At 43.2% G+C, this 27,453-nt stretch overlaps 1 protein-coding gene across 2 annotated transcripts; it reads right to left on the bottom strand.

Moving 5' to 3' along the window:
• Nucleotides 1–272: 272 nt before the first annotated feature.
• GPAT4 (glycerol-3-phosphate acyltransferase 4) lies at nucleotides 273–27,453 on the bottom strand. Of its 2 annotated transcripts, none has more exons than XM_078609713.1 (13): nucleotides 27,334–27,453; nucleotides 25,239–25,555; nucleotides 22,529–22,598; nucleotides 20,460–20,754; nucleotides 17,325–17,399; nucleotides 13,340–13,429; nucleotides 11,382–11,475; nucleotides 10,830–10,945; nucleotides 9,969–10,024; nucleotides 9,104–9,189; nucleotides 8,131–8,259; nucleotides 7,488–7,567; nucleotides 273–6,943 (listed from the first exon to the last, which is right to left on the bottom strand). In XM_078609713.1, exons 2-13 carry the CDS (start codon nucleotides 25,434–25,436, stop codon nucleotides 6,835–6,837), a joined length of 1,398 nt encoding a protein of 465 aa, XP_078465839.1. In that variant the 5' UTR covers nucleotides 25,437–25,555; nucleotides 27,334–27,453; the 3' UTR covers nucleotides 273–6,834. The 2 variants fall into 2 exon arrangements, with proteins under 2 accessions (XP_078465839.1, XP_078465837.1); XM_078609711.1 differs by lacking the exon at nucleotides 27,334–27,453 and adding an exon at nucleotides 27,194–27,325.

The raw sequence follows: 27,453 nt of genomic DNA, 5'->3' as shown, positions 1-27,453 counted from the left end.
ACAAGACATTCATATTAATTGATTAAAAAAAATACACTGCCAATATTCTGTCCGTAAAATAAAAATGAGAGCAGTCCTGTCTGATATTCAACGTCACCAGCCGTGTCGTGCTCGCAGTGTAACGTAATTGAATAACGCTAACATCACTCGTCCTCATGCCACGGGTTAGCACGGAGATTCGCCCGTTACGAGTGAGTTTTCATGCAATGTGATTAAGTCAACGTTGCAATTATGGGCGTGTACTGAAAGAAACACGATATGTACCTCGATGATTTCGCGATCATTTTTTTTATTGAAACACATTGATAGATGACGACTGGGATATTCATCCCAAAAACGCATGCGCGGGTCAGACAGCAGCGCGGATGTTCAACCACGCGATAAAAATTAAAGTGATTTCCACCCCCCCCCTTCCCCTCTCCGAGATTGTGTTTGATGTGAGCCAATGGCCATGGCTCCTTGATATGAACATCTGTTGAAAATTAGACGTAATATGATAAACACATTGCGCCTTAATTATTATTGAATCAGTCCCATAAAAACGCAGCAAAGAAAAAAATCGGTTGCATGCACGGTTTGTTTTATTTTTTGAAAAAAATTGACAGCCATTAGAAATGCCTAGGTAGGCTACTTCTATGAATCCAAAATAAAGTATATACACATTTACTGTATATATTTTGCTTCGGATTGAAATTTCATCTCCCATTTGAAAATGTGTTTTAGATTCGGCAGGAAAACACCACCTTCCCCACCAAAATGAAATAAATGAGAAACATTAAGTCAATTCCACCGAACTGGAAATGCAAGTAAACAAACTGAAATATCGCAGAATCGCAGGTAATTTTACACACGCGCGCGCGGTGCTCAGAGCGAACGTCACGTGTGTCGATGTGCCCGGAGGACAGCTGCAATAGCAGCTTTCATCTCCTCCATCTCCCGGCCATAATGCCCCGTCCCACCCTAAACCTTGCAGAGTTAGAGCAGGGGGTCCCCAACCCCCGAGCCGCAGACCCGTATCGGTCCGTGGCCTGTTAGGAACCGGGCCGCACAGCAGCAGCAGGAGGTGAGAGCGGTGAGTCCGCGCGTGACCCGCCCCCATTGTTTTATTATTTACCACTTCCATCCGCGCTTCTTTCCAGCACTGTGCACTTGTGTCACAGTGTTGGTAAGCCGACAAGCTGCTAACCCCTAGTAGCCAACATAAGTAAAAAACAAACATCGTTGGAGAGCTTCTTTGAAAAGGTGTAAAAGACCCAATGATGAACGCCCCCCCCCCGGTCCGTGAAAAAAATTTCTTCCACGAAACCGGTCCCTGGTGCCAAAAAGGTGGGGGACCGCTGAGTTAGAGGACCCACGACATCTACCCGGAAGAGTGCGCGTCTGCTATGTGCACGCGAATGAATTTACAGCCTTGGAAACCTGCAACGCAAACGCTGGCTGATTTATAAGCAAAAATAAATGTGTATAACGTACATGTATCGCATTTGGAATGGAGCTGTCTGGATCATCGCGAGCGCAATTGCTGGCGACTTTATTTTGGAGTGTTACTCGTGTGCGTAGGTGTACATCGCCCCGTTCACAATTCCCTAAAGCGGTGAGCGTAGTTCCTGGTGCATTTTAGGGTGGGACAGTGCTAAAAGACAACTTGCATATTACAGAATGTATACACGCATGAACCTGGCCACAGAGAGGTAGCGGATACAATTTGAGGGTGTAAAAATGGATCAGGGGGTCATATTACAATTCAACATTTTCACAATCACGAGCATCAAAGTTGCAAAAATAAAAATTCAGAACCGTCAGCAGATGCTTAATCGGGAAGAGCAGCTTTAACAATGCACGATGATAACCTCCTCTTAAAACGAACGGCTCCTCATATATCACTGCCAGCAAGGCAACCAGATTAAGATTTCAGCTTCATTCATTTCTGAAGTTTGTCTATGAAAACCAAAAATAACTGAATGCAGAGCGCCGGATGAGCCCTGCACTGGCTTGTACCCAATACACGACTGAGTACAGCTCAACCTTGGGATCGTTTTCCTCGCTCAGCTGAGCAGGCGGCGGGGGGGGGGGCAGTCTAAACAGGAAGGCAGTGTTAACAGCTGTTACCCATCAAGATAGCGGTGTTTGACCCTAGCTTGTAGTCGTGTGATCGTGACCCGGGTATTTGATAGTCGAAGAAGAGAGCTCAACTTTGACATCGCTTGACGTACATTTTGACTATAGTTTGAGAAAACCTGATTTAGCAAAGAGTTCAGGGTAACGTCTAAGGCATTATCGTTTGACACGTCTGATATACATTAAGCACAACAGGATTAACCACAAACTGAGTGCTTCAAAATGATATGACTAACTAAAAATGCACATTGTGGGACACAAACAGGAAGGGATGATATAAACACAAGCACTGAAATCACGAAGTAAGACTTTTTTTTTTTTACAATCTTGGAGAAAACAAATGACATGACGGAGGTTGAAGGAATTTCCTTAATTAAAAAAACAAAAAATCACCTGGACCAAAACAGGTAATTCAAATGACTATTCCATATCATGAACATTTTACACATACCACCCATTCCCACTTGGAAGTATTTAATATTCAAACTCTTTTTGGACAAATTCACTCATCACTTCACTTAACGAAGCCCAAAAAAAAAAAATCCAATATGACCTTGAATGTTGACCGCATCATAGGCAACATAAAGTGCATAAAATGCCACAAAAACCCCGAGGTCGTTGTAAAAAATTATAATCTAAAAATAACATTCTCTTGAACAATTCTATAAAGCACCACACGGACAACATAGGATCGTATCCAATCGGATTAACGTGCGTTTAAACTCGCCGATCTAACATCTTACCCTTTCACATCCTCGCTGCTGTAAAGTTGACATGAATTGCAAACCTCGAACCGGACGAGGGTCGATGTGATTTTGAGTTTACCACGCGGTCCAGTGACAATGTTGAAGGACATCAATTTGCCTAAATCTCTACGCCAGGTGCCTCGCCTAAGTAAAATACTGAGCTTGGCGTGCTGCATTCCATTTCAACTGACATTGGCTGTGATCCCGACAGCTTAAGAACCTTCGTGTTTGAAATTTTGGTGCTGTTACGTATGGTTGAAAAAACAGACCCATGAAAAACTTTTATCGTGATAAAAAAAAACACTTAATCAGGAAATTGCCTCGTGGTTTCTTAGCAACTCCACATCTTCTTGGTTCTTTCGGTAAAGTCCCGTAGAAGGAAATAATAAAATAAAACATAATAAAATAATTCTCACGACGTTTCGGCCACAACGCAAGCAGCCGTCCTCAGGTGAAGAACAGGTCTGTCGGAAAGACATTCAGACGCTGTCTTTCCGACAGACCTGTTCTTCCGACAGACCTGTTCTGTTCTTCCGACAGACCTGTTCTTCACCTGAGGACGGCTGCTTGCGTTGTGGCCGAAACATCGTGAGAATTATTTTATTATGTTTTATTTTTATTATTTTATTTGCCTTCTACGTGACTTTACCGAAAGAACCAAGAAGATGAATCCCTGCAGTCACGAAAGCTTTAAATCGAAATTCAACTCCACATCATTCACAATATATTACATAGCTTCAACCGCTTTAGAGCAAGCAATCCTGACATCAGAGTATACTCTAACAGCACGTATGCCATCATCCGACTTGGGCAGAATCACTTGCCTTCTCAGGCATTATATTATTATTTAGAAAATGGGGAGGAAGATTTGTCAGCCTCTATCCAGGCAGGCTCAGATGCACATGAAGTCTGTTTGGTCAGAAGAGGGCAGAGAACGGCGAACAAGAATCAGCCAGTGTGCAACTCCGATTAGCACGGTTAGCTACGTACGGTGCGAAAGAAGTTCAACATACATACGAGACATTAGAGATGCATCGATTCATAGAATATCAATTATTAAACCTACGATACAAAAACCAAATCATGTGCGCAAGAAGGAACATTTGATTCATATATGCTGTATGCAATGGGATCCCGTTACTGCTGCAGCGAGTACGAGTGCTACTATTCAACGCAATGTGAAAGTAATTGATTGTTGAATTGCGACAATTCATTGAATCGCTCCACCCTTAATAGTCTTCACCGCAGACCTACAAAAAAACAGTAAACACGGATAGTTGCTCGCTCTCCCCCAGGCAGGGCACACACTCCATACACGATGGTTGAATGAACTATGTCTATACCATGCCAATAGTTCAGTTGAGATACCCACTGCAATCCGCTATGCATATATATGTATATGCAAAACAGGTGTGGTTATTGAGGTTAATCAAAACATAGACGTCACAAAGTACAAGGTCACCCCGCTATTGGTAAGCATTAGGTTGTTGTGACAAATAAAATACATAGTGGACTGCGTAGAATACCCGGCCTGGCCAGTACACCAGTGCCAGCGAGACAAGACGACTGATTGAAAGCAACAAACAAAATAACGTTACAGATTTCCACTCCTCGAGACACCGAGACTCCTTCTTCTTGATGGCTGTAGTTGTACACAGCAGCAATTGTTGGGACGAGCGTGAATGCATTCTGGGTTGTTTCCCATGCAATGTTGTTTTCAGATTGCACGCTATGTGCAACACAACGCATGGCAAGCATGAAAGATCTCAGTCTAAGCTGATGCCGCCCTTCGCACACTCGGTCTTTCTCTGGGCTCTGTTTTCACTCTCTAAACATTGCTTTGTGAAAGCTCAATATTTGTTAGAAAGAGCAAAAAAAACCACCATTTGAAGCAAGGCAAAGAAGTAGGGGAGGTTATTCACCGTCGATAACTCACAGTCGCGGGTGTATAACTCGAACCACCAAAGTGGAAACCACACATTTTAAAAAGCTCACAAGGGAACCCTGTACTCATGTACCGAAATGTGCAGTAGTCATCTACTGAATGTGGCGAAGACAGTTGCACGAGCTGGCTGGCTATTGGTCAAGATTGACATAGGATTTACTCACAGACGTCACAACTTTCACAAGCTTCCATAGTACTCTGCAGTCAAATCACTACATGCGTTATGGCCTGCCATGGAATGCTCAATTTGTTTGACATCTCAGACCTTTTCATTACTCTTCAAATTATTGTCTTTGTCGCTGTGAACCCAATGCACTTGAGATGGATGCCACCACCAGCTCTGACCCCAGAATCCATTCAATTTAAATCAGACCGCAAGTCATGGCCCTTAAAAAAAGATACGAGCGAAACAACCTCTCCACAATATTCCCACTGGAAACATTAAAGTCGAAAATTGACGTGGACTTCCATACCTTCCCCCCCATCTTTCTGTTAAATTACTTCCCAAAGCTATAAGCCCTCGAGAAGACCACGAAGTGGTTGGGAGGGCCAAAGACTAACACCAATTAATGCATTTCAATAGCAAGCCTGCAGGTGGGCTTGTAGCGCTTTCACGGATGTGCGGATTAACGGGCTGTCTTCCTGTAAACATTTGCACTGCTAACGCTTAGGATTCAGACGTCTTTTTTGCCACAAACATCTGATCGTATGTATCCATGGGTAGGACTTCATGTCATTTGTGAACTAGCGTTACGAGTGTATATATACGTCATCTTTTTTGTGCATGTGTGTGGTGACGGCAAGCACGCACTTGTGGATACTCAAGATGGGTACGATTATCGTCGCGTGTGAACCAAAATGCACCCATGAACGAGTGCTGATTGATTTGAAGCTATATACACAACTGCGTGAACGCAAGCTATGGGTGCGATTTGTAAACAAATCAAAAGCTTCAACTTTATCTTGGTCCGTAATATTTTTGTTTCAATCCTCACCATTATGGGAAAACTATACATCAGTTTCTCGACTGTTGGGGACCATTTCAGAATCAAAAAGGTACAAAATAGTTAAAATATGGCTACGACAGGTTCTAAGCGACTGTGCGTATGTATATCTATCCAGTATTTCCGCGCCTCCGCTAAGTACGGTTGGCTACGTACGGTGCGAAAGAAGTTCACACATACATACAGTATTTGTTACCTTCAAATTCATAGTTTTCTTTTATAAGGTTGCCAGGTCTGTAACAAGTGAGCAGCTGTGATCTCTTCAGGGCACCCGCCTTATTTTGTGCACATGTGTACTTGTACGTTCGCAGGTGTAGGTCTGCATGCGTGCCTCACCAAGATATCCCCATAATGATCATGAATCGATCAATTTTGCCACCAAACAAACACACGCACAAACTCGTGACCGGACAAATATTAATATAAAAAAACGCAGTTGCACTTTAAGAACTTGTAATCACCTAGTGTTGTTGCACCGCACATAATTTACACAACTGAAAACATGTAGTGTTACGACTCTTCAAGGCCAGTGACCACACCCAGCGCAGAGGGGCCCGATGGTGTACAGGCAACGCAAGGTTAGGGTAGGGCAGACCACAGTGCAGGCTATGCCACTCACACGCGGTGGCATGTGCGTGTGTATGTGTGCGCGCGTACCGGTGCAGTGTGTGCAGCGTGTGCAGTACTGGTGTGGAGTGCCAGCTACAGAATGCAGGTGAAGCATTTTGAAAGCCAAGGCTATTCTGTTATACTTGGAGTGCTATTAAAGTGGTGACGCACATCTACCGCGAACAGGGTAAAGGCAGCCTGTACCGCCGACTGCGAGCAATACAGCTGTAGTTGTAGCATCGAGGGATAACAGAGACAGAGGTGTAACATAGAATGCAAGTGCTGGTGGGAGGTCAGTGGGGGGGGCCTCGTGCGGTGTGTGCTGGAGTGAGGGCGGTGCCGATGTGATGGAGGTGGACACGGCCAGTGCAGGAAGAGTGCTGGTGTGTGGAGGGTACGCGTGGCACCGGTGTCATGAGGTGCCCTGCTCGCCGGGCTCCCCACAGATGGTCTTGCTGTACTGCTTCTGCTGCTCTTCCTTGAATGTGTTTTTGACTTTGCCCCTCTTGAGGCCACCGTCCCTGCGGAGGCACACCGACACCGAACCCTCAGCGACCGAGGTGACGGAGCACTGCGCCAAGCTGTGGCCCGAGCAGCCGCTTTGTAGCTCACGGATGTTGAGCGTGGTGCCGACATGGACATGGTTACAAAGGGCTAAACACGTACATCAAAAAGAACGATTAAACGATTTTTATTTTAACCAGGTAAGGCCCACTGAGCTATACAGCTCTTTTTCAGAAGTGACCTGGCCACAAATGATAGGTCAACAAAGTGGTTTATCATGTAGAAATGTACAACAGTCAAATACTCTAAGCGCCTGTTTCTAAATGTGGAGGGAAAAACCGGAGGACCTGGGGAAAATTCCACGCAACCACGGGGAGAACATGCAAACTCCAAATATACAAGCGTCAGGGTCGGGATCGAACCCACGAACTGATGCATGCCAGGGGATGCAGATAACATCTCGCCACCATGGCGAGATGGTAATTTACCAGTTGGCCAGGCTTAGCAGGGGAAAAGTAATGAAATGGGATTGCAACGTGCGAGTTGTCGAGTGCCGTTTACCACAGCAAGTCGACGAGGCCGCCCTGGCTGGCGATCTCGGCCTTAACGCGATTGGCAAACTGCACCGCGTCCTCATCCTCCTGCAGGGCACGCACGCCGGGCAATGCACAGAGCAAATGGCGATACATCGTCATCATCATCATCATTATCGTCGTGTGCAAATCAGTTATCTTTTCATCAGCGAGTTTCAATATATATAAACAATATTTGTTAATGTGTATATTAGCATGTCATATCTATGGGACCTTTTTGCCAGTATCAAAATACTGAAAAAATATAATAATAAACTTTAAAATGCATATATTATGATAGCATGTTTGTTTGCATGTTTTACCACAAGTATGTGTGGTTAATGCAGACATGATGCCTTGCAATTGGTATTAATTTAGTGTTTGAACATCTTAACACTGCAATGTTGAGAAGAGTGTTAAGTGCTGATCAGATGCCGTTGGAAAACACTTATCCGGAGGCTGGTGGACCAAACTGTACACCAGATCTTTTTTGGGTGGTAAAACAACACATTGCTCCCCCTCATTTCCACTGCGATAATTTGTCAGCTATTCTGTCAAGGCTCACCCCATGGCGATTTATTAAAAAACACAAACGCAAGCTCGATCAAAGATACAAGTGAAAACAAATTTACCCTGCGCGTCATGGGGGGAAGGTACCAGACGTTGCACACTATGGCCCAGCTGCTCATCATCCTCAGAAGGTAGTTCACCATGCCGTACTTGCTGCTGTTCCAGAAAGCATCTCCAAACTGCGGGTCGTACTGTCAAGCGGCGCAGACGAACACACATGCATGATTACAGCGGTGGCGATTAATAGACTCAAATTGTAGTCATCTTATGTCTTTTCGTGGACAATTACTCGAGCCCCATGTATTGTTGGCGGCCGACCGACTCCTTCTGGGAGGTGAGGAACCCCCCAAGAAGCCACGTCTACCGTGACATGACCGATGATGCCGATAACGTGAGCAAGCGCCACCCATCCCCTTCCGTCCATTGGGAACAGAGGTGAGACTTCGTTACCTACAATTTTTGTGTTATCCGATTAGCCGAAGAATTGAAAACCTAATTTGTAGAGGTCTACACACAATTGCACAATATGCCGAACTCCTATTCGTCTTTAATTTGTTGTACTTCCTCCGCACCTCTGATTAGCATGGTTGGCTACGTACAGTGTGAAAGAAGTTCAACATACATACATATGACAATGAATATACTAAAGACACATTCATGACCACACATTAACATAACTGAAAGTGTCGCTGTGGCATATCCATGAATGACATGAGACTGGACTTGAACATATATCCATGTAAAGCCCTTTTTTAAATTGTACTGTTGGACTAGGATGTTTGAACGCCGTGCGGATCATGGCAGTTATTTGACCGGACTTTATTTCGCTCGTCAGTGTGGGCTAGTGAAGACGAAGAACAGAGATGGGAGGATAGAAGTACCTTACAACGATGGCTTGTTCTGCTCTACCCGCTGCTGACCACAACGTGGTCCAAGCACGATTCAGGCTTAACTCTGCTTAGCTTTCGAGATTTGGCGAGATCTGGTACATTCCAAGTGATGTGTCATAGGAAAAAAGTTATTTATGATTCATACCTTGATGGCCACAGGGTAGATTGTCCCTTGGATTTCAAAGCTTCCCTTCTTGAACATCATGACCGATGTGTTGTTGATGCAGGTTCCTGGTTCACACACACACAAACACGCAACTCCATCAGCCGAATGTATCGAGGCAGGAAATTCACTCTGCCAGTCAATGGGACCCCACCACCATCTCTGTCACTGGGCACATCTGTTTATGGGCTATGTCTGGATAATATATTCGATAATAGTGTGCTTTTACTTATAAAAAGTAACGTGAACTTCTGTGAAAAACAATATATATATGACCAATTAAAGAGGATTCAAATTATGATAGAAAATTAGTTTCCTGCTGCTTGCTTTATTTACTTAACATGAATACGTTATGCAACACAATCATTTAATTGGATCAAGATGTTTAACGTTGGCTCTCTTGAGCCAGAGGCATAGCTGCAGAATTAAATGGTTTGAAGTTTTCGTGACTGCAATGATTCATAATCTTTGGGTTTTTCGGTAAAGTCACTTAGGTAAAATAATAAAATAAATGAAAACTAAATTAAATTACGAAGCCATCTCTGAGACACACTTAAGCAGTTGTGCTTAAGTGGTTGTGCTTAAGCAGTTGTGCTTTAGCTACGTTGTCCGCACCTGAAGGACGCTTATGTTGCACCCGAAATGTCGTGATTTAATTTAGTTGTTTTCATTTATTTTGTTTTTTACCTACGTGACTTTACCGAAAAAACCAAAGAGTATAATTAAATGGTATTTAGTTCGGCGAAAAATGTGCACACTGACAAAAAAGTATCGAAAGGAATAAAATAAATGTTTATTTCAAAAAGTAATTAAAAAAAACAATATGATATTGTGGTGAAACAAACACCTTCAGGAAAGATGAGTATTGGAAGCTTATTCTTGTTGGCCACATGTTCACTTAGCCTGAAATAAGAACACACAACCAGAAGTTATAGGCAATGGCGAATACACATGTTGTACCCAAAAAACGATCACCTAAGTGCAATGGTTGGAAATAATTATTGTCTCTTATGTGGACTTAAGTGTGAGAAAAACCTCTGGAATGTGTGGAGATTGTTTTTTATATATCATACAATTTCTCAGATATTGCCATCAAATGTTTAAAATGTAACTTTAGGGGCACTTTGCTGATTTTGTTGTTGTTAAAAGCTAGAAACTATTCTCAAATAAAGGTCTGGTTTTATCACAGATTCAAGTACAATTGTATGAATAGTGTGAACTAAACCTAAGATGAAAAATGTCTTCACTTAAATGCCTAACCATGTTGCAAGGTAAACAAACACTATACCCAATGTCGAACAAAAAGATAATTCACTTTATACTTTTCATCATCATCATTTAATAATATGTAATACCACACCTCTCTTGCAGTACACATTGACGTGCCAGAGCACAGGGTTTATTTGAAAATATTACTCGTTAAGGAAGTGGTTGCTGACCAATGTAAAAAAAAAAAAGCCACGATATAAATAATATACATAACGAAGGAAAGAGCAAAAACTGAAAAGTTAAAACGTGTTTTTTTTTCCACTTCATTTGAGTTAATCGTGTGGCATCTGAAAATAATCTATTCAATATCCGCTTAAATTGATTAATTGTAGGCGCATCAATAATATTTCCAAGTAAGCTGTTCACACTTTAGCGCGCCGGTCTTGTAATAAAAAACCCCCCATCTATTACTGACAACAAACGATCAAATGAAAGGTACCTTTTGGTGACCAGATTCCGGTCCTTGATCTCAGAACGCTCAAAAAAGACATGGGGGCAGGCCTTCACGATGGCCCTCTGTATGACCCCCATGAGGCCACCGTGTTTCTGCCCCACCTACCACCAACACATTCAATAAGTTACACAACCATCACGTATCGGGTTCAAATTACACCAAGGGAAATGAGGCACACTATGTATGTTGAACTTCTTTCGCACCGTACGTAGCCAACCATGCTAATCGTTATTTCAGTTGCATTCCCACAGCTGAATTTGGATGATGCAGGTTTTCTAATCAATCCAATGATATTTGCATTTGTTAAATATATCCAAGACCTGCTTTCTTTGAAACAAGCATTTCCATTAGCAAGAGCTGACACGAACGTTTCATCTTATCTTAACTTCCCAGAAGTGGCCAGCAGATCATGCTACAATGTAAACAACAGCTGTACCAATGCAGCTTCTGGTAAAAAAAAAGAACGTGGATTATATCCACCAGATTCAAGCGAGAAAGTGGTGGTTGTTGGTAGGAATTGCAGCAGTGCGTTCATACCATGGCGTAACAACGGTCATTGGCCAAGATAATGACATCGATCGGTGATGTGTGGTTGGCAACACAGATTCCACCTTTCTTTGGCATGTTCTCCCTAATGAAGCAGACACAATCGCACAAACAAGCACAGACAAAGCACCCCCAAGAAAACGCATCCCATTAGCATCACACGCAAGCATTTTCTAAAGCAAACGAACACCGACCTTCATACTGTTATGGTACGTAAGTCAGTTCATATATATTTATTTTTAAAGTCGTTTCCTGTGTTCATTGTCACCATTTGTGCTCAGGTTTCACATACAGCTACATGTCGGCTGTGCCAATACGACTGTAAAACTTTGACAAGTTTCCCCCCTGACGAAGGAGAAGGAGATGTGCGCACACAATCGTACAAAGCACAAAAAACAAACACCACGAGCAAACATGCACCACTAGCATCACGCACAAAACTTTTAAAATAAAGAGAAATGTACACTGGTCCTCATCCTGCTGCAGTACAAAGGCGTGGGTTGGTTTCTACATTTAATTTAAAAAAGTCGTTTCCTGCATTCAGCATCACCATTTGTTCTCTGACTTCATGTCCAACTATGTGTTGGCTGGACCTAAACCACTGTAAAATGTAGTTCATGGGAGCTGTTTAAATCATTACTTCAAGCCAAAAACTCACTCCCTAAAAGAGGATTAAAAGTATGGTTTGTCGAGATGTACCGCAGGTGCCTCGTGAACACAGAACCAGCTCACTTGACGACACCGTGACTAAAATAGGCGTCTTATGATGTCACTGGATTAGGAATCTAAAACTGTAACCGGGTGATTAATATAGCAACAAGACTAACATTACAATGACTAGAAATATAAACACAAGACGATTTACTCAGAAGTATATATATTACATCCACGTCCTACGAGGAAATATATATGATAATTAAGGGGCATGTGGTGACATATATATTTTTAAACCTCACAAAAACTTCAAGTCCAGAAAAGTAGGATTGTGTTGAATGTGAGCAGTTTAAGTTGAGTTTGTTGTCCTTTCCCCGCACCTGCGATAAGCACGGTTGGCTATGTAGGATGCGAAAGAAGTTCAACATACATACAAGTTGACAAAGTGGGTGAATTATCACGTTAATTGTGCAGCTATCTGTGGGGAGATGGTACAATAGACGTCAGAATTTTATCTTAATGAAGACAAAATGGCGTATCTAACATAGATATAGATTTCGATTTAAAGCTCTCGTGACTGCGGGGATTCATCTTCTTGTTTATTTCCGTAAAGTCACGTAGAAGGGAAATAATAAAATAATAAAAATAAAACATAATACAATTTAAATTCTCACGACATTTCAGCCACAACGCAAGCAGCCGTCCTCAGGTGAAGAAACAGAGCTGTCGGAAAGACAGCTGTCATCTGTGGATGGCTGCTTACGTTGTGGCCGAAACGTTATGAAAATTTTATTGTTTTATTTTTATTATTTCCCTTGTGACTTTACCGAAAAAACCAAGAATATAAATATAGATATGGGTTCATATTCTTAGGTTTTTTCGGTAACGTCACGTAGGTAAAACATTAAAATTAATAAAAGTAAAATAAAATAAAAATCACGACGTTTCGGAGGCAACACAAGCTTCCGTCTTCAGGTGGAACCGTCACAGCCACCTGAAGACGGAAGCTTGTGTTGCCTCCGAAACGTCGTGATTTTTATTTTATTTTTATTAATTTTAATGTTTTACCTACGTGACTTTACCGAAAAAACCGAAGAATATGAATCCTTGCAGTCACGAAAGCTTCAAATCTAGAATAGATATGGGTTACCAAGTTTTTGCAGGTTCCCTCTCAATTTTAACATTTCTGAATTGATCATTGTAATTTTTTTTTCTAATAATAATCTGGTCATGCCAATGACAGCCGACAGAATCCCAAACGAGAAACAATTGGCGAGTCGAGCTGCGGCGGTCACCGATTGTGGTAGGAGATGATCGCAGTGAGGGCGCGGGCACAGATCCTCATGCTCATGAGATGAACTTGATCGCTCAGCCACTCCTTCATCCTGTGAGACAGGCGGGTAGAGAGAATTCAGACATCCGCTGCCACACGTACACTCACAGACCCACGTTACAGCAACAGAAGCGGGATTGAAGGTGGTGGAGGAGGGGGAGTCAAGCTTTTTGCTTGAGCCCACTTGCATTTGCCTCAAATTGTTGCTGTTTTTACCTTTTCTCGAAGAGTATCACCAGAGATTCACACTTCACAAAAGTCATGTACAGCCCTGCTGATAAGGGCCTCACCCACGCCATCCGGTTGTGGGAGTTATTTTGCCATATTTATCAACACTGCTGAGTGTCAGTAAAGGCAGGGAGCAAAAATGTAGTAGCATAGAAGTACAGTACAAGACAGAATGTTGCTGCAATGACCTCTGATGTCTGCATATGGTGGTTAGCATGGCTACCTTCTGAAGCCTTCGAAAGCGATGATTTCACATTTTAAGCAAAGACAAAATATGAGAGATTGTATTTCATACACATATTGACCAAATTTCCCTTTGACCTGACATTTTTGGAAAGATGCAGTTTTTCCACCCACCATGCATTGTCAACTCACAAAGACGATGCATTGCAGTGATGTCATCATGATGCCATCCAATTATATTATTTCCAAAAATTGCCTTTTGTAAAACCTGATTAAATTCAGATTGTGTTGTGTGTATATATATCTTTGAAGGACATTATTTTCTGGGTCAAAAAAATAATAATTGAGTCGAACAACATGCTGTAAAGAATGACATCGCAACAAATGAGGATGAGCCCTTCACATTTGGCTATAAGTTTTTTTAGCCAAGCAGGCATAAAGTTATACTAATATTAATATCTATCAAGTATTTATCCACAAATCTGGCTTTCGCATGATGAGGCTGGTTGTAATTACCAGTGAAATGTCGTACGCCAATTATAAATGTTTTGGGTTCACACTAGGAGTAACGAATTTGAGCCGTTTTGTTTCCGTGACAAATCTTACTAATCGGCTGTGTCGGGTGGTGGTTAAGCGATCAAACCCAAAAAAAAGCCTCGATTATGGATATCAAAGCAATGTTGTCCAGTAAAGCCACAATGACTCTCGAAGCTCATTCAAAGGGGGATGGGGTCGGTCCTACTTGTAATGTTTATGCGAACTCATTTCCAGAATTCAGAATGTGCCAATTACTTCAACAAATGCACCGTGTACAAAGTTGCTGCGACAGGCAGGCCGGCCCGAGAAAAAGGGTGACTCCAGGCAGCTGCTAATGCCAACAGTGGAAAATGCTTTGAGATGATGGAAATATCATCTGAAAAAAGGCCCTCAGAATTTACTCACTTAAAACAACAAACAGCGTTGAGAATGACACCAACAGCTGAAGAGTTGGTAAGTTTTTTTCATGGCAAGGATTCAACAAAGGTTTTTAATTAAGATGCACAGTATCAAGAGGACTAGCCTTTGGACCTCATCTCTATATTGCAATATATTCAAGCACCAAGGCAGCACTAACATGGACTTAGCTTGGTACATTCAGTCACATCCCAAGGCCTAACATCACCTGGATGTAAGCCACACAGGCAGAATGCATCTGGACAAAAAAACATCTCATCATCGTTCCTATATAGGAGAGAGCAGAACTGTGGGTCCCGAATATATTCTTACAATTCCAGAAAATGTCAATAAATGACTGCAATAAACTGCAACACATACCATTTGAAGCATGTATTTCCTAGTTTACAAATTTAAATACAATTTTAGAATCAACAAATTATTACATGCCGACTTTTCCCACGTTTTTTCTCCGGGTGCTCCGATTTCCTCCCACATGTTAACACCGATGCATTGGCAGAAAACACCTTAATATACAAAAAACGCAGAGCTTTCAAGATAATTTGGTTCCAGCTTACTGCCTGCTGCTATCTCTCCTGCTCGTCTGTGGTTTCTCTTCACGCCTCCCCCCCCCCCCCCGAGTCGTTCTCTCTCTAAGAGAGAAAGCGATTGCTGTACTCCATTACATATACAAATAAACATTTTTTATTATCAAATACGTTTTCTTCCATACAGCCAGCTATACTGCAAACACATTTAGGCACTCTCTCAGCCGCAAAACTGAAGCCAAAACCCCCAAAAGTTGCTTAATGAGTAGCACTGCTAGTAAGCAAGGATGCATTACTAAACAGTATAAGACAGAGTCTGCCTTAAGGTTCACTGGAGAGGGACATTGAGCATGAACAAAAACACTTGTCAAGTCTATTACATAATATGCAGACATGATTCCTTGCAAAAGGTTTCAAGTTGGTGTTTTAACATCTTAACACAGCTGTTTTGTTGCCAGAAAAAAGGGGAAAACCTATTCTCATATTTTGGTACTGGCAAAGGAGGTCCCATTACACCAACTCTTCAAAACTAAATATTTTGACAAAAGCCATGTAACGATTCACTTATCTGGCAACTTAATGAATTGTCAAGATTCAGGATCACGATTAAATGTAATAATCATCTTTTTGTCTGCTTTTTTCCCCATTTCATTGTATTAACTTTCTCATTTGCTCCATCACATTTGCTCATTAGCATCGACACATTGGAAATATTATTTTGACGAAGTGTAAGTAATCTATTCTTAGACGCAATTCAAGGTATGTATCAATTTAATCGATGCACACTCCACAGCAGGCAATGGCATATACAGATTCACTCACCCCACCAGTAATTCGATAAATTGTCAGAATTTGGGATACTAATGCCATACTTTCTTCTATACAATTTTACTGTCTCAATTTTACTGTCTCACTAAAATTGTATACCACGTGCATATACCTGGATTCACTCTTCAACACACCGGTGGGCTAAAGTAGTGAACTATTTGTCTTTTGTCAACGTGACACTTTTTTGCTGATTGGCCGTGTCGGGTGGTGGAGGGTTACGACACATTTATAAATAACGCAATCTAACCCAAAAAGTTGATTATGAATAAATCTTATATTACATGCACAGTTGGATGCAAGCAAGAAGGAAGCGTGAAAACAAACTTTTATCAGCTTATATCAATGCATTGTTGCATTATTACCCTATTAATTTTCAAGCGGACAGCTTGCTTATAAGTTTTGAAGGTGAAAAAATGTGCGGCTTCCTCCTACATTATAAGCCCCCCTACTCGTTGACAACCGTAAAGTGCGAAGCAAGTTAAACACCACGTTTTGTGGACCACTCATTGATATGCTAATTTTTTCTCTAACCCCCCTCCCTCTCTCTGCCTCCGCCCCCCCCTCTGTCTATTTAAGGCCACCCCACAGAGACGATCACCCCTCTCTGTTACCTGTGTTGCTCTCGCTATGTATGTATCTTGGTGATATCTGTCTGCTAATGTCTGTCTATAGTTTTCTGGTTAGATATTATGTCGCTATTTCATTATACCTGATGATGATTGCTTGTGTTGCAATCGAAACGTCGTATTCTATTATTTAATTTAATTTATTATTTTATCTTTAGACGTGACTTAACCGAAAGAACCAAATAATAAGTTAAACATGGGTCTGGTTTGGGTGCAATTCTACTTTCATCGTTAACAGCGGCTGTACCCAGCCTCCACAGACAAGAGGGCATAAACCATCAAGCAAATTCCGGTTATACTCGCAGAAGCTTTTGGTAAACCATTCAACAAAGACGATCACTACTTCGCGCGCTTCCAGATGTACTTATGCGGCCGTTTCGAACGCTCTTCCTTCTAACATTAGGAAGCCACTGAAGCTATGTTTTTTTAAACTATTTTTTTTTATGATTTGTGTTTAGTTTGTTGTCCTTACCCTACACCTCCGATTATCACGGTTGGCTACGTATGGTGAGAAAGAAGTTCAACATACAAACATACAGGTGCTGTTAATGTTAATTGGACCAGGGTGCGAAGTCAACCGTACACAAGTGTGGGTACTCACTTGCCCTCGGGGAAATAGCCGAGAACCGTAGTGCTGACCACCAGCCAGCCAATGCCGATAAATGCCAAAGTCACCCTGAAGGGAAATAAAAATGAGCACGAGTTGACAGAACAGCACCAATAAAAGCAACGTTAACCCGGCCAGTTTGAGGATAGGTGCGAGTTGGAATGTTCAGCAAAAACGCTTCTCATGACCACGTGTGTTAAGAATCTCCCAGACCATCGTGGCCACTAATTTCAGTGAAACACTATTATTTAGTTTATTACCTAATCTTGCCAAAAGCCATGCACCCACCACAGACCACCTGTTTGATGTGGCAGGTGGCAGTGCGCAGCACTAGACCTGGGTTTTGCATTCCTTCAATAACATGCCCGGACCAGCAATCTTAAATAATTGTTTGCCAAACCGCACATTAGGGCAAGAATTGAATACAATTAATGTAGTTGGTGGTCAGAATTGAGGAGTAATGCTCAACGAGAAAGTTATGCATCTCTCTCCTGTGGTTTTCTGTCCTGGGGAGCACAAACCAGATTAAACAAAGAGAAAAAAACACCACGGATTATATATTTTTCCAAAGTCACCATTGCACGCAAAACGTCTGATGGTCCGATTATGGGGAAAAGCAATTACTGTACCACGCAAACACGAACATCTTTAGCAATACCCATCTATGAGGATTTGCACAAACAGATGAGAAAATTTAAAGCAGACCGAGCGAACGATCAGAGTCATGTTGACACTGCCCACCGATGGGCACTGGGACCTTGACCTGACAAAGAACAGAGCTCGGTGCCTTCGTATATACCCCTTTTTCACTGCCACATCCAAGCCATGCCAGGACTGTTCCCAGGCAGGCCCTTCACGGGTCAGGAGCCACAGGTTGTTTTTCCACTGCAGAAAGCCAAGTTTGTGCTGCTGACATCGCATCCTTTGCATGGTGTGGAGTGGCGATGCCATGTTGCAGTTCCATCTTTCCTCACGGTGTACTGATGTCACGCACGCCGAACGTTGTTATTAAACTCTGCCCTTGGCCTAACTGGGTTCTGAGGTACAGTAGATTATCTTAATGACCACCCCTGTTAACAAATAACGACGGGCTTCCGTAGAGCCAAATGTGTTCTCTTATCAACTATTCCCTTGGTAACGACAGGCTGTTGTAGGTACAGTAAAAATCAATTAATGCATTGATCAACCATGTTTCTTTTAATATTATGTGTTTATAATTTTGGTAGTATCTTTATATATTAATATCCATTGTTTAAAATTGATAATATACATTTCTTGGGTGAAAAAAGGTAACATTCGATGCTATCGGAACAAATTAAGCTTTTAACATGTATTTCCTATACTCGCTTAAGGACCAAATCACTCAACGACCAGTTTTGTGGAACCAATCACCGTCGTTAAGAGGGGTTCTACTTTAAATTCAATGGTCTTGTCAGACCAAGTTGTATCATGGTCTGTTCACGGCACGGCATATCACAAGTCTAAAACAACCTGTACGGCGAGACCCTGCGAGGGCTCGGCTGATATGTGCCAGTGGAAGGGGGACATTAGTGGTTGCCCACTTAAAAGGAAAATAGTCAAGAGTGGTTTCCCAATTATTCATGAGCATGCGGTGGTGCACATATCCTATTGACAGCGGCAAGATAGTGGTTAAAATTCCACATTCCTATGGTGGGGCGAGTCGATCCATAGAACCACATTTATTGACTTTCTGCTAGTACTTTCCTTGCAAAGGAAAGTGCAAAGGAAAGTACTCACAGAAATAAATCAGACAAAAAAAACAAATCAAAGGGATAACGTTCCACCAGGAGTTAAACTATTGCGGAATGGGAATGATAACGATTGCATCACATGGCCAGTTGAATCCAAAAATTAGCTGACATTTAAAATTCTTCATCATCAATATCCCCAATTAATCCACTGCTGAATGAAGACCTCCCAAATCCATCACCATCACTCATGGTTTTGCCATGATCCAATCCACCAAGCATCTGCATATGATCTGATTTCATTGCTCCATCTTTGCAATGGAAGTATTTTCTGGCGCATTTCCTCCCTTGGCTGTGACTCCATCATTATTCTCAACCGCCGGCAATCATCTCTTCTAGCGATGTCCTACAAAAGACCATTTACTTTCACTAAAAGTAAAGAAGATGTTTTTAATCTGCATTCATTCTAAAATCCATGCGTTCCTCTGTCTCTCTCAATGTAATTCAAAGCATGCACCACTCTGCTACTATGCACACCTTTCAGCTCTTCTTCCGTTTCCTTAACCTTTTCTGCTTCTGATCCATAAGGCACAGCAGAATACGTGGATCTAGGATAGTTATTGAAGGTGGACTGAGCTCACAATGATGAAAGAAATGGACGAGAACATATTGGGGCGCATTCAAGAAGGTGAAATTAGCGGTGAAAAATTAACATGGCAAAGTGCCGAAAGAAGAACGTGTTTAATCGGTGTGTACTACGTGTAAAAATACATTGTGCTCCCAGCTACAATAAAAAAAGGAGAGAGTGCACATCGCAACAGATACAGGCAGGGCCAGATTTACATTTAATGGGGGACCCAGGTCTGTTAGTTTGGAGGCCCCTCTGTTTATTCAATTCCTTCCCCTTGCTGTTTTACAACAACTTATGCTCGATGTCAAACGCTCCCATTGCTATTTACCTTGATAAATTCAGTTCCTGTTTTTCAATGTTCAATACAAATTTCACAGCTAATTCAAAGTTCACGTTAACAGAGATTTTCACATTTTGACACAACTGGTAGGTATACATATTGTGATACTATGGCTTTATTTCCAAATTACCTATAGAATTTTATCATCGTGCATTCTCAAACATCATCAACATCAGCCATGGTTAATGCACTCCTGGAAGGTCTCACCAAGAGGTCGCCACCTCCAACAATCCACCCAGCACCTGCACATCCATCTCCCTGGTGGACGTCCTCTCGGCCGTATTCCATTCCTAACCCTTGAACTTCTTTCACACCGTACGTAGCCAACTGTGCTAATCGGAGGTACTCGAACATTATAAATCGTTATGTATTTTTGATGGACCCTCAGAATCCCGAGGCCCCAGGGGTGAGAGGCGTGGGGGGAGGGGGTAGGTGGAGGGGGCACTGACCGTAGTGGCAGCAGGAAGCCGTATCTCACGGCGACGCCGAGGCCCCACAGGACGGTGAGACGCACGCTAATGTACTGGAAGTAGTTGTTGGTGCGAGTGAGCAGGTTCCACGACTCGATCTCCTCGGCCGTGAAGCGCTTGGTCACGTCGTCCTCAACGATGGCCTCCAGGCCCTTGCGGCAGAAGTAGAACGTGTCGGCGAGGCCGAACTCGGGCGCCGGCTCCCCGCCCACTGCCAGCCGCCCCTTGGCGATCTCCTCCTCCAGGCTGCTCTCCTCCACCTTGACGAGGATTCCTGCGACAAACGACGACTTTTCTGGCATCCCAAAAGCACGACTGGACATCTGTGAAACTACTGGACATCTGTGAAAGAACTTTATAGCCAAAATTAGAATGTTCTGATTTTGACTTGCGTTCGAGGAGGGCAGGTATCGTCTTGGTTCTTTCGGTAAAGTCACGTAGAAGGAAAATAAGTAGACTGTCTACTTGACAGACCTATTCTCCACCTGAAGACGGCTGCTTGCGTTGTGGCCGAAACGTCGTGAGAATAATTTTATGTTTTATTTTTATTATTTTATTATTTTCCTTCTACGTGACTTCACCGAAGGAACCAAGACGATGAATCCCTGCAGTCACGAAAGCTTTAAATCGAGGGCAGGTATGTCTGCAATTTTTCGAGAGATACGGTCGCCGGTTCCTTCTACGCCACCTCTATCCCGAATCACCCTGTATGTATGTTGACTTAAAAAAGTGCTTGTGAAGTGCGTTCAACACAAAGTGTTAAGAATTGCAATGGCGGCATTTTATAAGCCACCTGCTAAAAGGAGAATGTGTGAAGTCTTTTTAAGTGAGTATTTTTTATAGCTGACTCTAAATGAGAAGTTAGCAAGCCATAAAAAGCATTAAATACTACCGACCTGTGAACAGTTATTACAGTGATGTTACATAAACGTTTATTTTAATGGTACACAATAATAATAAAACAATTACTTGGTGTCACCATCACAGCCATACATATTTACAATCTTGAATTTATTTTTTATCATAAATTATTAACTCAGATGAATCAGATGTGTGAGTAATGCAGAAGAGACATGCCATTGGCAGGTAAGAAACAACGAATTTAAAGAACGTTAATCCTACAGCAGTTTCAACAATGAGGTATTATTATTTCACAAGCTATAAAAAAGCATGCCACGATATTCACATTTGAATGACTGTACAAATGTTAAAACAAGTCGGTGACGGCTGCGTCATTTATCAAGCACTTCAGAAGCAATCGCCATAAAAGAACTAGCAGCTGTGCCCACAGTTTAAATGATTGTACTGCAATAATTTAGTTTGTGCCTTACTTAGGCGGTTATTCATTGTACACCTCATTAAAGGCCACAGATCTGCTCGTGAAAGGAAGTCTGGTGTGATTTTCCCCAAAATACATTTCCCAGATTATCGTAAGAGTGTGAAAATACAACAACAACAGTCCGTGCTGCGGACCAAACGCTTATGCAAGATCACGTTTACACCAATTAGTTTAATAGAACTCAAGTTAACTCAATTACAATGTGTATAATACACAAGTAAAACACGACACCGTGTGAAAGCGAAAATAACACCACAAGCACGACCAACAAGAACATTATTCCGAGTTGAGTTCTGGTTACAACTCTTCTCGCACTTGTCGAGACTCTTCTGAAAGTCACCGAATGGTTGGACGTACGCAGACGCCTGTGAAACGTCTCCCTGTTCTTAATTCTATAGCAAAAAAGTTACCGGCTGTCAGATTATAATTCATAACCTATATTGCATTGAACACAAGCACAAAAGTTGAGTTTCATCACCAAGAATAACTCGATGAGTATCAAAACACTTATCAATGGCATTGACCTAACATCCCAAAGCAGGAAACTCCTGAAAATGAGGCTTGAGACTCATCGTGACATTTATTGGCTTAAACAAAGGGCGTTTTTATCACTATTAACGCATTGGACACGTGCATAGGAAACTCTTTCAATTGGAAAACATCGGGGGGAGGGGGGTGGGTGTTTGGTAAGCAGTGGGCACCCACTCACCATTGGAGTTGGTATTGTATGCCTTGTGCTTCGATTCCTTGATGCCACGCTCTATCCTCAAGGTGGCCCACTGCAAGGACACACACGTCACGAGGTTACGCCATGGCAAAGCACGCAAAAGCCCATTGCGCCACGGTGATTCACACGCAAGATCCGTACGGGGAACTGCGCGTGGGGCAACGGTGAGTCGTGGTGGACCAAACGGTGACTCCGCCACTCCCGCACTTCCGACAAAAACCCGATCCACGTGTCGCTCGATGCCATGGGGTGTGCCCATCGCCTGTGCGTCTGCCTTGCGACACACAGGATTTTTTTTCGTAGGACCAATAAAGATGCAATTGTGTGCCCGGATTGCTTTACAGATGCAAACGTCGACCTCGTCATCCTCGCCCACAGGGTACAACCTACTGTAAAGAGCTTTAACAGCATCTGACACATGGCAATTATGCAATGTTTTAAAGGAACAAAAGTGACAACGCCTTGGAAAAATACTTCAACAGCTGAATACGCTGATTTTTTACTCCTGAATGGTAGCCAAAAAACAGTTGCCAAGTGTTTACAATTTTCTGTAGATGTTATGATACATCATTCATATACATACAATTTATATAGTTATACTGTACACATGTTTGCTAAATTGTCTGCATGTTTCACAAAAACATGTTCGGCTTCAATGACAGGGTTATTCAATCAACAGGGAACTGATTTCATAGTTCAGACTTTGTTGTTAGACCGTAACGCATGCCTGTGAAGTTGGACGAGGTTGGACGGGGGTCTAACAAATGCAAATATCTCTTTTATAGCCTGTAACAGACTCTTGAGGCAAGTGCTGTGTGCAAGCACCTATGAAAGCCGGCATGGCGCACGAGGGGGTGGGTGGCCAGCACCATGACGAGAGCTGCCTTCTTACTCCCGAGCGCCAATGTTTACACACCACACCAAGTACTCAATTGAGGCCGAGTCGACCTAGGGGAGGCCTAGGACCGACTCAGATAATCGTCACTGGTGTTGGCTATGAGTGGGAATTGAACTCGGGTCGCCGGGCTCATATCGCAGGGGGCTAACTGTTGCAGTACTGCTCTAGCAGACAAAACACATGGACTGAGGCTTGACATCTGTTCATTGATGCACATTATTCATTACCAGTATACAATGCAGCTGCACTCATTCAAGTGACAGCAACAGCTTGCAAAGTTGGCTCCTTTATTCGCAAACCAGGGTGAATATTCAAATGCATCCAAAATAGGACGACTTCATATGTAGAAATATGTACACATTTTCTCACGTGCTGTTGAACAAGAGGCATGTTTAACAGTTAGATTTAAGTGCCAGGGTTTTGTAAATCGGAAGAACGGCAAAAAAAACTTTCTTAAATTCAGATTTGGGTGAGTTTGGCGATACGCTTACGAGCCATCCCGCGAGTAAAGTAAAGCCTGCAGGCGGAGGCGTTAGGATAAACATTGCACATAAAGAATGCGATGACGACTGGATAAACGGGGATGACGACTTGTCAAGTGGCATTCGCTGGTCCAAACAAAACAGTTCATGGGGTCGCTGCCGGAAGGCGCTCCTTTTAAAAAGGGATCGTCAAGGAAAAAGGAATCCCCCTACCAAGACCCAACCACCGTTTGCTCTGAAGGGAATTCGCTCTCTTCCCATAAGAGTACTTGTTGCTTAAACAGGGGAAGAGGAATCGGGAAGGAGTGTGCAGATAGGAACTGTACGTATCCTGCACTCGTTATAAGTGAAATTATTGGATGCGTCAAGAGACTTGTTAGAATGAAGCTACTGTACTAGTCTGTAATAACAGTCACCTCCTGGGATGGTGTTTGTAATGTCTTGCACAATTATAAGACTACACATAACAGCTCTGAAAATGTGAAATCATTCCACATTCCAAATACTAATTTACAGAAATTTAGCCATAAAAGCAAAATACATTAACTGCAACCATCTTAATCGTTCGTTCTTCCTTCCAGCAGTTTTTCGACCATCATTTTTTAAACCAACGTTGCAGAGATTGGATCCCACACTGTAATCATTGTGGATAAGGGCCATGTGACTGTGCAGTGTGGGCAATTGTGCGAGTGGTTTATGGGGGAGATGCAGTGTGGCAAATCGTGTGTACTTGAGTGTTCTGTAGTATTAGAGAGCAGTGGTGTTGCGGTTAGCGCTACGCTGCGCTACGAACCCAGCGACCCGAGTTCGATTCCCGCTCGCGGCCAACACCAGTGACGATTATATGAACTGGTCCCGGGCCTCCCCTCCGTCGACTCAGACTCAAATGAGTACCTAGTGCAGTAGGTTAACATCACCACTAGGTAGACAAAGGTGGCCGGGCGTGGTTCTGGTCACCTACCCCCGAGGTGCGCCATACCGGCCTTCATAGGTGCTACTCGCTAACAGCACTTGCCCCAACAGTCTGTTACAGGCTAAACGGGGGATCTTTGTTTTGTAGTATTGCTGTATGGTGTGTAGCCGGTGTGTGATGTGGTGGGGTAGTGTTGTGGTGCATGCCATAGTATGCTATGTAGCATGGTATTTGATTGGTGTGCAGTTTGGCCTATGGTTTAATTAGGATCTACAATTTAAGTTTTAACCGTCACATGATGAACACTCAGTGGCATAGCCAGGGGGAACATTGCTGCCTGCTACTGCGGACTCAGACGCAGGTCTGCGATATGTTTTCCCGCAGACCGTTCACCCTCACCTCGAATATCTTGAGCAGGCTGCGCATGTAGATCGTCCGGATGCCGAAGGAGATGCCGAAGGTGGCGGGCACAATGATGAAGACGAGCAGAATGGTGAGCCATACGCTCAGGGACAGCCCCAGCGCTGCCACCAGGGCACCCTGCAGCCCCAAGGCCTCCCAGCCCAACAACCACCCACAGCCCAAGTCCGATCCCATGGTGGCAGCTCACTCGGTTGTCTGTCCACCCCCCTCACCTCGTGGGACGCTAAGACGCTCGGCCTCCAATCGCCACGGCAACGAACCACGGGGCAGGCAACGACGATGGAGAGATGAGGCTGTGCCACGGACAAGGAATGGACAGGGGTTGAGTTTTGTTTTCTATTCATCGGTGCACAACTTAGCTGCCGTGACGTGCGGATCGAAAACGTGGACATTTGGAGAATGGGGACGCAACCGAAATGAGTGCATCCAGTTTGCATGGCCGTGGTGCATGCTCAGCAGTTTCAGTGGCTGGGGAAGAAACGCAGATGGGTCATCACACAGCAAAAGCAAAACTTCAAACCACCCCCGCCCGAATAATATACACTTGTGTGCAATATGTATAGATTTGTGTTACTATTCATCAGGTCTATTGGTGCAGAACACAGTGTAAACCGTTATAAACAACTGATAAGACGCATCAAGCGTGTGATTTTTGTTTTCAACAATTGATCTGTTATAATAATATGTGTGTCATTAACGTGTTGTTATGAATGACATCGATGTTAATTAGTGTAATTGTTGTTAATGTTATACTCGTATGGGTGCTTATACGTATACTCATTAACGTTAGTTAGTTAATAATATTAATATAAGCACGCTCTGTTCACTAATGCTATTGAGGCGCTGTCATGAATGGTATCAATGTCATGAATTCGAACGATCAAAGTGAAGAATGCATCATAAACAATGTTACTAGCAATAACTTTTACTTTCAATATCCACGCTTTGCTGTCGACCGTATTGACATTGAAGTGCAGTTTAACGAAATATGCCAATGATGTTGACTGTACAATGCTCACCAAAACTTAAGTGTTACAATCTCTCACTCTATAATATATTCGAATGTTTCAAATCATCGCACAGTCGTCGATTGTACACTGCTTAGCTGTCAACCCATTACGTTTTACCCTGTATTCTTGTACAGGACATTTGAGTTTCCAGATAAAGGCGGCCTACATCCGTTTCAACACGTGTCAATGTGTTTGTGTGTCTCCCTTGTGATGGGACTTTATAGGTTGAACGTTGAGGTGTATGAGGCCCACGGGGTGACCAATAAGGGTCTGAATTTGTCCGTAATAAGGCAGGGGCACTGATAAGGGGTGGACATCGATGATACTGCGACGTGTATTGAATGACGCCACATCAATGATTTCAAAACCGGCATCATCCATCCATCCATCAATGTTGGATCTCAACAATTCCGAAACTTACGACCGCTCCCACCAACGTCGCTACAACAAACACCGTGGACACATTGTGAATAGACCAAGCTCTGCTTTAGACCACAACCACTAGCACCACCAGCTGCTTCACCCACCACCACTAGCACCACCACCACCACCAGCAGCTGCAGCTGTAATGGACACTTGAGACGAGGCGACGGGAGGGAATGAACAATTCTCGCCCCCGAGTTGGGCGAGCGGATTTTTGCCATTTGCCATCGCACGTCGGCGAACCCCAACAACGTGCATCGTCTAGAACTCTTTCCAGATTGCACATCATCATCAACAACATCATCATCAATATCAACATCATCAATATCAACATCAACAATATCAACAACATCATCAACATCAACAACATCATCATCATCATAAATAACAACATCAACAACATCATCATCATAAATAACACCATCAACAACATCATCAGCAACATCATCATCAGCAACATCATCATCAGCGGCGGCGGCTACTTTCTCTCTTTCTCACCTCCTCCGCCTCCTTCAACTCACGAGTCGACCTGATGGTGGCGGCGATGGGTGACGAACCCCAATACGAGAAGACCCTCCCCCCCGTCCACCTCGTCGCAAGACTGCTCGGCCGCCCTGACTTAGAACACCACCACCCACCACGTCTTGTTGTTTGTGGCAGCTTCGTGCTGCTGCTGCTGTTGGTGGTGGTGACGGTGACGACTGAAGAAGCGCGCGAGGCCCGCGCGAGCGCCGCTCCCCGTCGCCCCGAGTCGCCTG

The sequence above is a fragment of the Lampetra planeri genome, chromosome 32 (assembly GCF_965212315.1).
Source record: "Lampetra planeri chromosome 32, kcLamPlan1.2.h2, whole genome shotgun sequence".
Taxonomy (NCBI): domain Eukaryota; kingdom Metazoa; phylum Chordata; class Hyperoartia; order Petromyzontiformes; family Petromyzontidae; genus Lampetra; species Lampetra planeri.
This window is presented reverse-complemented; position numbering and strand designations above follow the sequence as displayed.

Excerpts from the sequence above, each read along its gene's own strand:
- GPAT4 (XM_078609713.1), bottom strand. The coding sequence starts at position 25,436 with ATGGGATCGGACTTGGGCTGTGGGTGGTTGTTGGGCTGGGAGGCCTTG. Across the intron at positions 9,190-9,968 it reads AATACTCATCTTTCCTGAAG|GAACCTGCATCAACAACACA; the intron begins GTGTTTGTTTCA and ends TGTGTGAACCAG. Across the intron at positions 7,568-8,130 it reads TTCCCCCCATGACGCGCAGG|GAGGATGAGGACGCGGTGCA; the intron begins GTAAATTTGTTT and ends CGTGCCCTGCAG.